General features: G+C 37.9%; 1 protein-coding gene across 2 annotated transcripts in view; it reads right to left on the minus strand.

Annotated features, from left to right (window-relative positions):
- Nucleotides 1–6,009: 6,009 nt before the first annotated feature.
- LOC121257195 (cleavage and polyadenylation specificity factor subunit 3-II) overlaps nt 6,010–12,379 on the minus strand; it is a 34,453-nt gene continuing 28,083 nt past the window's right edge. The window contains exons 13-14 of one of the 2 annotated variants that reach the window (XM_041158132.1): nt 6,790–6,999; nt 6,010–6,666 (exon numbers count right to left, since the gene is read on the minus strand). In XM_041158132.1, the coding sequence (XP_041014066.1) occupies nt 6,193–6,666; nt 6,790–6,999 (684 nt within the window). In that variant the 3' untranslated portion in view covers nt 6,010–6,192. Of the gene's footprint in view, nt 7,000–12,379 lie in introns of both variants that reach the window. The other variant, XM_041158131.1, reaches the window with a different exon arrangement.

The following is a 12,379-nucleotide window of genomic DNA, read 5'->3' on the forward strand; positions in this document are numbered from 1 at the left end:
GAACACTGGCTGCAAAGCCCCTCCCAAGCGCCGTATAGGCATCTTAATCTGTTTGCTTCAGAATAGACTGCTCAATATCACAGGCATCTCGAGCATCCTGGGCCTTCATCAATGCTAAAGTATGGCTACGCACATGCATCACCCATGTTTCACCAGCCGTCACCATACTCTAATGGAATGACTCAGGTTTACAAATCTCAAACTTGTAATTTGTATTACACTAACCTATTTAGTTTTTGGTGAAAACCTCTTAGGGTGGTCAAACTCAACCTCCCACCAAAACAGTGTAGTCCAGCATCCCCCCCAAACACCAATGACGAGTACAAAAACTCACGGTGCCAAGGAAAGAGGACTCAAAAGTCAACAAATTATGTGACCCTTAGACACCAATGATGAATACAAAGACTCGTGGTGCCAAGGAAAAAAGGGCGCGGACGTCAACAGACCACGTGACTCTTAAACACCAATGACAAGTACAAAAACTCACGGTGCCAGGAAAAAAAGGCGTGGAAGTCAACAAACCACGCGATCCTTAAAACCAATGACGAATCTAAAGACTCGCAGTGCCCATGAGAAAGGGAAAGGTCAGGGACTGCTTGACCCGGCTCATCTCTCGTCGAGGGCCAACAGGCAGGACAAGTTATCAGACTGCCCGAACTCTCTCATGACAAGCTAACAGGTAGGAAAGGTCAAGGACCGCTAGACCTCCCAAGCGCAAACGCCGAGTATTTATGCTCGAGCCACAACCGCCGTCAATAGGTTACCTTCGAGAACAAGCCACAATGATCCACAGCCGCATCATGCGGGTTTCCTTTGGGAATGAGTCGACGGGCTCAGCAACGGCCTAATGTGGACCCAGGGAGTCAACATGTTTCCTGACCACTTAAGCGCGGGTTATTACCAACAAACAACAAAACGAGAACACCAACAACAATTTACACCAAGGGGCAGAAAATCCACTACTACCAACAAAAGTAAAAATGATCACAAAAATACATACAAAATACCAATCATGAAAATATGCACTCTTTGCCAACAATAAACAATCTCTCATGGCAAACATATATACATATAAACAAACTTAAAACGCGATCGAGTACATCTCCCGCCAAAATCAAGCTTCGCTCTCGCCTCTGACGTTGTCCAGTACATCTCCTGCCAAAATCGAGCTTCGCACTCACCCCTAATGCGGTCAAGTACACCTCCCGCCAAAGCAGAGTTCCATACTTGGACCTAATGCAATCGAGTACATCTCTCGCCTATCTCTCTAAGCTAGGTTGTTCACCATTTAGCAGAAAACCCAAAACCAAATAGGAAACTAGGGACCAGTTTTCAAAAATTTATTCTGCAAATTATTAAGTTGAAGATTTTCAAGACCTTCTTGATCAACAAATAGCCTTTAAGAATAGCGGGCATATGTAGGAGTCAAATTAGCAGCCTATAATTTAGCTTCGAGATAAGGTCGAAAATCAATTTAAGAGATAAAGTTATGAAAAGATAAGACAAGTTGACTCAGACTCCTAAGAGGAAAGACACACATACTCCTAAAAGGAAAGAGATTCAGACTTCTAAAAGGAAAATGCTTCACAAAATAAGTTAGACTCAATCACTCCAGGAAATAGACCTCTATATATATGAGGAGATCCCCCACAAAACAAATAGACTCTCCTCAAGCTCTCTACACAGAAGTTCTCTATGCCCAAACTCCACCACACACAGCGACTCCAAATGATCTTCCCTAAATTTCTCTATTTTATTATGAGATATGTGAGACAATGAGAGATTGTAAAATCACTCATTATAGTGGATTTCTCTCCCAAACAACCCGTGGACATAGACATTATGCCGAACTACATAGATCACTGTATCTCTCTTTATTTACTTTTATTTGTTTATTTATTATTTATCATATAGATGAACATGAAGAGTAAGAGTATTGTATCTAAGCCTGAATCACCATTGTAAGCCGAAGATGATTCTTTCCTTTCTTCCGGTCGGTTGTGCAGTTTTTGGCATTAACAATAGGTAATAAGTAGTGATGCGATGTTTATCCACGTTCTAGTAGATAAATATCCACTCCAAAAACATAAATTATTTTTAAAGAAAGTGAAAATCGACTTGATTGAATCACACACACGTACTTTACAAAAGGGCCTTATTTATATGGAGCCCAATAAAATAGCATACAAAGCATGTGGGACTTGATGGACTAGTTTAAGAAGCCCCTCAAATTTAAGGTGGAGTGTGAAACACCAACTTGAATTTGGTAACAAGATCGTGAAATCTTCCCAAAGGATATGACTCGGTAAAAACATCTGGGAGCTGATTATAGAAAGTAATGGAATGAAGTTGCAGCGAGCCTTGAAAAAGATGGTGACGGATAAAGTGACAATTAGTTTTAATATGTTTGGTCAGTTCGTCAAAAACATTATTACGAACAATTTGAATAGTGCTCATGTTGTCACGATGTAGAAGAGTTGCAGATGAGAAAGAGACTCATATTTTGAAATAGCCACCGCAACCAAAGAAGCTCCGATGTAATGTTAGCAAGAGCATAGTATTCGGCCTTAGTGCTAGATGAAGCAATTGCAATTTGTTTCTTACTACACTAAGAGACGAGGGAATTGCCAACTAGAAAACAATAACTAGTTCTATAGCACTGTTTTATAGGATCACCTGCACAATTGGCACCAACATAAGCAAGCATTTGAAGAGTAAACTAAGAGGAGAGATGTAAACCATGGAACAATGTCCCCTTGAGGTAGGGAAGGATGGAGCATGAAGCATGGAGCAGCCATGAGTTGACTCGCTTGATGGACAACATATGAAATATTCGGTAGGGTAATATTAAGATAAGACAGAACTATTACCCAAATGCTTATACAAAGTGGGATCATGAAGACGTTCGCCCTTATCAAGATAGAGACGAGCATTGAGTTTAGTTAGTGTGTTAGTGACCGTACGATCTGTCATGTTGGCTTGTGAGAGGAGTTGATAAGTGTATTTGGCCTAACTCAAATAGGAACCACTAAAGGAAAAAGAAAACTCAAGACCATTAAAATAACCAAAGAGGCCCAAGGTCCTTCATCTCAAAATGTTGACTAAGGTATTGCTTTAGCTCCTAAAAACCTGATAAGATCGTCTCCAATGATAACCATGTCATCTACATATAGCAAAAGAAGAATGATACCTTTGGTTATGCGAGGAATAAACAAGGCTAAGTCATAGGAGCTAATGAAGTAGTCAAGACTAGAGATAGTGGTGCTGAATTTTGCAAACTAAGCCCTAGGTTGAGAAATCCAAGAGGCGATTGCATATATACTTCTTCACTCATATTGCTATTAAGGAAGATATATTTTACATCCATTTGAAAAAGGAACCAATGACAAGAGACATGAACATCCAAAAAAGCATGGACAGAAGAGAGACAAGCAATAAGAGCAAGGGTCTCTCCACAATCTATATTGTACTCTTGAGTAGATCTTTTGGCCAAAGACGAACGTTGTACCTATCAATAGTACACCATCAAAGCAACTCTTAATTTTAAAGGCCCATTTAGACCCTAGAATAGAATTTCTTGGATGTCAGTCAAGTATGGCCCAAATATGATTCTTTGACAATATATCAAATTTATCTTTCATCGCAGCCTGCCATAAAGGGTAAGTGGAAGTCTCATGATAGGATGAGGTTGGTGCAAGTCAGTTAAAGCATGAAAATAATGAAAATCACGGAGATGTGATGGGAGAGGTCTTACCCGAGTGGAACAACAAAGGTTTGAAAATGGATGGTCGATTGGATCCTTGGATTGGACAAAACCTAAGGACTTAAACAAAGCATGATCATCAAGATCATCAAATGTGTGTGGTTCAAGTGAGTTGGAGTCTAGAAAGATAGGAGTAAGACGGTGGAGAAGAAATGTGTGGTAATGGAAAATTGTGGAAGAGATGGCATGTGAAACTTGCCAACCTCGTGGAACAATCGATGTTCTCAGATGACTACATGACTGGAAATTAGGAGACCTTGACACAGAATCATAATACTTATAGCTTTTTGCACTGCCCCACAATCGAGAACGGGGCTCAAGTTTGCTGCACTCATGCTGTTCGAGTAAAACAAACAAGTAGAATCAAAGATGTGTTGGTGATGGTAAGTAGGAAAGGAGCCAGATAGCTTGTCATAAGAAGTACTATTATCAATAATAGGACAAGGAAACTTGTTGATGATGTAGTCGGCCGTGAGAGATGCTTCACTCCAAAATGATGTCGGCGCAGACAATGATAAGAGTAGAGCACAAACAGTATCTGGAATGTGTCCAAGTTAACATTCAGCCTTCTATTTTGCTGTGAGGTACTTAGACATGAAAGTTGAGAAATAGTGCCAAAATGTCAAAGGGTCTCTTGAAATGTAAGTTGAGTGTATTCTAGGGCATTATCAGAACGAAGAAAATTTAAACACTTTAAAATTGTTTAAAGTATAAACACTATGGAAAAAACTACTTTACCTCCCTATTGTACTGCTCCATTTGACCACTTGACAGATTTTTTTTTTTTTTTTACTTAGTGATTAAGGAAGTGATTTTAAATGTATTGGGACATTTTTTTTTATTTTTTTAAAATATTTCAATTATTAAAAAAATGCGAAAAGAAAAATGAAAAAAAAAAAAAAAAACCAAAAAACAAAGTTGGTCAACTTGAGCAGGCTACACTGGGCGACAGAGTAGCCTGACTCAAACACTATACATGTGACGCATCCACATAATCAATTACATTATCGACGACTTTTCATCAAATGAATGTGGCCTCTAAAAATGATTTATGCCCAATTGTTCGAATCTTGAACTTGAGAGAGCATACCCCAAAACTAAGTCTCTTACTTCTTAGAAATTCATATTTTTGTTACATTTACGACACGTCGACATATTTTGATGAGATGAAATTAATGGGTTAGAGTAAGCCGTATTGTTTACATTAAAAGACATCTTATTATTTTCATAAATGAGAAAAATGATTAAAAGACATCTTCAAAACTCATGAAGACACCACCCAACTATGATGGATCAAAGATTATTTTTTTTAGGGGTAGATGAATAGAATTTTGTTATGATTATCTTAATGGAATTAATATTAAAAATGGGATAATTTTGCAAAATCTATGAAAATTTGCACATTATAAGAAGTTGGAGCATGATTCCCAGGCAGCACAAATGCACAATACAAAATAATAGACTTTATTACAAGGTTAAAAGAGTGATTGTTGTATAAACTATAAAGGCATATGCATGAATGCCAATAAAAACTGACTCGAATTAAATATTAAAAACAAAAACTTAATGGATATAAGCAATTCATATGGACGAGGATCATAGAAGAAGAAATGGATTCGCTGCTCCTTGGCAAGCTAGAAAACGAATAAGCAAACACTACAAATGGGAACCACTTAACAGAGGCATGCACTACTCATTGGCGGAGGCATGAGAGGGAAAGGATAAAAGCTTTTAAGTTTGAAGTTACTTCGCAATTCATGAGAGGCATGATGATGTGTTGAAATCATTTGATAATCTTGTCTTTAATGTTGATCTATAATGTAGGAATTGACAAAACATGGAGAGATTTGGAACAATACTTATAATTAAGATAATAGAATAGATGAGAAGTTCGATTAGACCTTTTTTTTTTTTTTAAATAAGTAGAACCTTTATTAAAAAAACCCTCACTGAGGTGGAAGAATATCCATATACAAGCAATCAAGACACTAGAACTTACCTACATAAATAAGACAATTCCAAATAGTCCTTTTGGAAAAATCCCCGCAACCGTCCAATAATACTATAAGACCTATTCACCATTCACCACCACAAAGTCTAGTCCTTAGTTTCATAGATGGGTTTAGCTCTAATAATACTATTCTTTCTTTCCTTTTCTTTTTCCTCCGGCACTCTAACATCCTCTCTTCTTCATTGTTACACGGCTTCGAATACAAAGAAGAAATCAATTTAAAGGAACACTTGGATCTTTCTAATGTTTGCATTATATGTTGTCATTGAAGCTGTTACAAGGACCAGTGTTCAGAATCAAATTCTATAAATTCAGCCTATTTCACATGCATACAATGCTACAGATCTGACAAAATTTGTACCATTTTAGCAGGCGATTCCTCTAGGTTCATAGCTCATAAATTAATTGATCCATACACTCAACAAGTTCCATAGTCAAGATTTTCTAATATCGAGATGATTTTCCAAGCAAGCTTCTCATCTGCTATCGACCAAGTGCAGCAAAAAAACACTGCTTCACATTTATTTGGAGGACTGTCAACTATTCTGTAAGGGCACCTGTCCTTCAGACAGAGTGATACACTAAATGACTCTACTTGAATTTGTTCCCCAAAGAATTGGATGTTTCCTCCAGAAAGTTCGTCTGAAAGTTTAATGTACAACATGGGAAGCCAAGAGCATCTGCCAGACATGGAAAGTGCATTACTTGATGTAGATACATCTGTGCTCTTGGTGTCTTCTAAATTGTCAGTATTTATGGGGAAACAGTAAGCAAACCGAATGTCGTGCTTCTTTTCTCCCAACATAAGAAGAAGCTCGTCTTGGTGAACAATCTTTGCTCTTTTACTCTTTTCCTCAACCAAGATCCCTTCAGCTGCCCTTTCATCTTTTATCTGCAGCCATGGCATGAACTTTCCATCTTTTAAATGCGAATCGGATTCATCTTCTGAACTGATTTTAGAAAAACTGAAGTTTGGATTCAAGCTACTTCGAATAAAAGTGTTTGAGGCTCCTACTTCCACATGATGAGTAGAAGGAATGCAAACTGTCTCGTTGTTTGCAGGGTCATCACATCGAATTCCCAATTCTGAATATATTCGTCCTTTAAGAGTAGCCATCTTAGGTTTCTCACCATGTACTAGGATAACATGTTTGGGGGAGAGAAACTTGACAAGATCCATAATCCCTTTGGCATCTGTATGAGGACTGAAAGACAATTGATGAATCTGGCAACATAAGACATGTTGAGGTGAACTTTGGATCAAATGGGAAAGATATTGAAGATGGAAAAGAAATTCAGTTTGTACATGGGTGTGTGTGTGTGTGTGAGAGAGAGAGAGAGAGAGAGAGAATTAGTTTCAGAATGACTAAGCATTTTATCCAATTTAATGCGGAAAATAGAATTTTGATAGGCAGACACACTTGCACATCTTTGACAGGAAATTTACTGTTACTTCTTCCTGTTTCTGTTTTCTGGAAAGAGATAATATTAAGCATATAAAGAGCACACTGTCTTATTCTGGTTTTGAAATCAATTTATTTCAAATCTGACTTTGCCCTTCCAGACTATTAATCAAGATGCTAATATTAACTTGGACATTAGCACGGTGAGCACTCCTTAAGAAAGAAAAGAATGGAATCCTGGTTTTCTATTTTGGGTGATGTGTATATCCTAAACAATGCTGTCATTGTTAATGTAGAAAGAAACTCGTTTGTAAAAAATTTCCTAAAAGAGAACCAGAAAAATTTAAAAGCGAATACCTGATTTCATTAATCTAGCAGAAACACAAACAGTTAGAAAGAAGATTGAATAGGAGAACTCTTAAATGATAATCAGCAAAGCTCAGACAAAAAACATCCAAATGAAGGGAAAAAGACAATAAGATTTATAAGATAATTAAATGTAGACATGAACTGACTTCCTGCCAACCCTTTTTTTGGTAAGTCTTAACCTTTGTGGGGTTAAGATTGTACAGGAATCTAAACTGTGTTTCCTAAGAATTACTGACATAGCTATCCCATACTTGTAATTACCATGTAAAAGACTGTACACACCTAACCTCTGACTCTTTAAACCATTTCAACCTTTCATATTTTGGAAGGCTTTACTTTTCTTTCAAATGACATGAGTTTTCAATGTCCAGAACTCGTCAATGAAAGCAGCTTAAGAGGCATTCATCACACAAAGTCAACTACAGGTAAATTCAATCATATATCCATATATAAAGATTGTAGACATTCATGGAGGGAAAACTTACTTCATTGATTGATGTACAACAATATATATAATGCATACAATTGATGATTATACCCTCACAAGTTACACATATCACAACCATGTCCTCTAACACTCCCCCTCAAGCTGGGGCATAATATCATATAAACCCAACTTGAAACAAATTAGTTTTAACCGACTACAACACAATGACTTAGTAAACATAACAGCGAATTGATCTGTAGACTTCACAAAAGGTGTAGAAATGTCACCACTTAGTATCTTATCTTGAACAAAATGACCATCAATCTCTATGTGTTTAGTTCTCACATGGAACACAGGATTAGAGGCAATATGCACTGTAGCTTTATCACAAAATAACTGAAGAGGGACAAGAGCTGGAAACCCAATCTCTTGAAGGAAGTGTTGCAATCATGTCAGCTCAATGGTAGTGTGAGCCATTGCCCTATATTCATCAGCTTCTGCACTAGAGCGAGTTACTACTACTTATTTCTTACTCTTTCATGTAACCAAGTTATCTCTCACAAAGGGTATGAGTGGGGACCAAGTATTTGGACGTAGAACCCGATTTCTTTTTCAGTTTTGTGCTGTGGTTGTTGTAATGGGGTGTTTGTTAGGGAACCCCACTCCCCCCTCATGTATCTCGTTTTCCGTTTCTTAATAAAATATTTGCTTGCTTAGAAAAAAAAAAGTTACCTCTCACAAAAGTACAATATCCTATAGTAGATCTTCTATCTGAAAGGGATCCTACCCAATTAGCGTCTAAAAAGGCTTCAACCCTAAGATGTCCATTTGGTCGATTCAATAATCCAAGGCCAGGAGCTCACTTAAGATAATGAAAAATATGAATTACAACATCCCAATGTGAGACCCTGGGCGTTTGTAAGAATTGACTCAGTACACTCACTACATAAGAGATGTCTGATCTAGTGATAGTGAGATAATTCAATTTCCCAACAAGTCTTTGATACCTACCTGGATCTCCAAATAACTCTCATTCCTCTTTCAAGAATTTACAATTTGGGTCCATAGGAATGTCAATAGGTCATGCACCCAACATGCCAATTTCTTTCAGAAGGTCAAGTATATATTTTCTCTAAGATAGGTTGATACCCTTTTTAGATCTACTAACTTCAATTCCGAGGAAATATCTAAGCTTACCCAAGTCTTTGTCTAAAACTAATCGTGTAAAAACTATTTCAGCCTAGCAATTCCAACAGTCACTCCTAGTAATTACAATGTCATCCACATATACAACCAACAAAATGTGACATGCATCACTATGTAGGTGAAATACCAAATGGTCTGTTTGGCATCTATGAAGACCAAATACCAATACAAAATCAGAAAACCTCACAAACCATGCTCGAGGAAATTGTTTCAAACCATATAATATATTTTTTTAACTTGCATACAGAACCCCGATACTCCCTCTGAGCAACAAATCCAGGTGGTTGCTCCATATAAACTTCTTCATGCAAATTGCCATGTAGAAATGCATTTTTAACATCCACTTGAAATAAGGGCTAGTCTAAATTAGCAGCAAGAGAGATCAGCACTTGAATAGAGGAGATTTTGGCGATCGGGGAGAAAGTCTCCTCGTAATCAATGCCATATGTTTGAGTGTAACCCTTAGCAACTAAGCGGGCTTTCAAACGTTCCACAGAACCATCAGGATGAAATTTGATTGTATATACCCATTTACAGCCAACAAGTTGTTTACCAGGTGGTAGTGGAACAAGATCCCATGTTCCATTATGATGAAGAGCATCCATTTCATTTTTCATAGCTGTCATCCATCCCGAATCAGATAAAGCATCTTGAACAATCTTAGGAACATAAAGTTTTGAAAGTTGAGAACTAAAACATGAGAATGAAGGAGATATTGCATGATATGAGACAAATTGGCTAATCAGATGTTGAGTAACACAAGAACAAGTACCTTTGTGGAGAGCAAAAGGTGGAAGAGTTTGAAGTACTAGGTAACTCAAGATTTGAAGATGGAGACACGGTTGGTGGAGGCATAGGAGCTAGTGGTGGCAAGCAATGCAAGTAAACCTATAAAGGAACTGGGGAACACACTAAGGAGGGTTGCATAAGATTGGCTGAGAATGCAGAAGAAAGTGGAACAGTAGGTAATGGTAGAGGATCACACTCAACACTCGAAGATGTGTTCGAGAAATAGGATATGGATTCAAAGAAGGTAACATCAGCACCTGTGAAGTAACGTCTAAGAACAAGACTATAGTAGTGATATCCTTTTTGAGTCCGGGAATAACCAACAAAAAAACACTTGGTAGAATGTGGATCAAGCTTATCAAAGCATGAGCCAAGGTTATGAACATAGCAAACACACCCAATGATTTTTGGAGGGAGAGAAAATAGCAGAGATGAAGGGAACAAAATGGAGAAGCAAGAAGAACCATCGAGGCATCAAGAACTGATGAAGGCAGACAATTAATAAGGTGACAAGCAGTAAGAACATCATCACCCCAAAAAGTTTAGGAACATGCATGTGCAGTAAAAGAGCTCAGGTTACATCTAACAAATGACGATTTTTGCGTTCAGCCACCCCATTCTGTTGGGGTGTATAGGAACATGAAGTTTGATGAACAATTCCTTTATTACAAGTAGCAAAGGCACTAGATTAATATTCTCTAGCATTATCAAAACGCAAAACTTGAACCTTATTGTTAAATTGGGTTTCAAATTTTTAATTTCTTTCCAAAACACTTTGAATATGGAAAGAAGTTCAGATCTTGCCTTCATAAAAAACAACTATGTCACATGAAGGTAGTCATCAACAAATGTGACAAAATACTAAAACTTGTATGATTCAATGTTGATTGGTCCCCCTATATCAGAGTGAACAAATTCAAAAGGACTCGATGCTCGTTTATCAACACAAGGTACAAAAGACAAGATGATATTTACTAAGCTGACATGCTTCACAAGGTAAGGGAGACACATTTCCTAGATTCCTAACTTGACGCTTCAAAAGGGAAAGAGAGGGTGACCAAGGTGACAATGTCATTCATAAGCAGATGATGTGGAGGATGTAAGGGATCAAGTGGGTGATTGTTTAACATCAAGATAATACAAACCACTAGCTTCATGCCCCATACCAATCTTGTTCCCCCCCATCTTGAGATCATGAAAGATACATGAAGAGAGATAAAAGGTTACTGAACATTGAAGACTTTGACTAATCTTACTAATGGACATCAAACTAAAGGGAAAACTAGGAGCATATAAAATAGATAACAAGGATATAGAGTCAGCGAGCTTAGTGGATCCAATGCTTGTAACTTTAGTAAGAGAACCATTAGCAAGAGTAACACTTTTTGGAGATGTCACAGTATCTAACTTATAAAAGGCAGAGGACAAACAGGTCAAATGTTCATTAGCTCCTGAATCAATGATCCATGGATCTTGCATGGACGAGACTAGGGCTGAGCAATGATCCATGGATCTTGCGTGGATGAGACTAGGGCTAAGCAAAAATCCAAAAATCTAACACTGAATCTAGCTCCGCTCCGACTCGCTCCGGCTCCGCTCGACTCTGACAAAACAAAGTCGGAGTCCATTTTTTTTTTTAATTTTTCAATCGAAGTCGGAGGTGTCGCTAGACCGACTTCGACTCCGACTCTGACTTTACGATAATATAAATAGACTAATGATAGTTTTGTATATATAAACATTATAGTATTACTACCATGCATAATCAAGTATAAAAATAAATTAGACAATAATATTTAAATAAGTCTAATATAATAAATTAATAACACATATACTAATTTACTAAAGTATAATAACATACATTTAGACACTAGAAAGTTTAGTATATAATTAAGCCAGAAATAAGTTGGACATTAGTATAATAACATGTAATACTAATGTATAATAACATATAATTAGACACTAAAAATAATATGTAATACTATAGTATGATAACATGTGGGGCTGCTCGGCCCAAGATACAGAGGGGCTCATCCTCTTCAGCAGGGGCTGGGCCGTCCCAACCCAAGGCCTAAGCTAGTGGGAGAGGATCCGTTTCCCTGCCCAGTGAAGATCCAGCCCAGCGACGCGATACCCAACACAGCGGCGCGATGTCCAGCCTCGGCTTCGAGCCGGAAAGTTTATCGACAGCGGCGGTAGCACAGAAACGGCCGACGGATGCAGTAGAGGTCGCCGACGAGGTATCGCCGGCGTTCTGTGCACAAAAAGAGATCGAAATGCGTGAATCTTCGTCAAAGGCGACCCAGAATTCGCCGACAACTGTGGGAGGCATGGGTTTGGCTCCGGCGGATTTATCTGTCAGACCATTTGAGGGTTTTGAGTTGGAGGAAGGGGATGAGGAGTTCGATGAT

This window comes from Juglans microcarpa x Juglans regia, chromosome 3S (genome assembly GCF_004785595.1).
Source record: "Juglans microcarpa x Juglans regia isolate MS1-56 chromosome 3S, Jm3101_v1.0, whole genome shotgun sequence".
Lineage (NCBI taxonomy): Eukaryota > Viridiplantae > Streptophyta > Magnoliopsida > Fagales > Juglandaceae > Juglans > Juglans microcarpa x Juglans regia.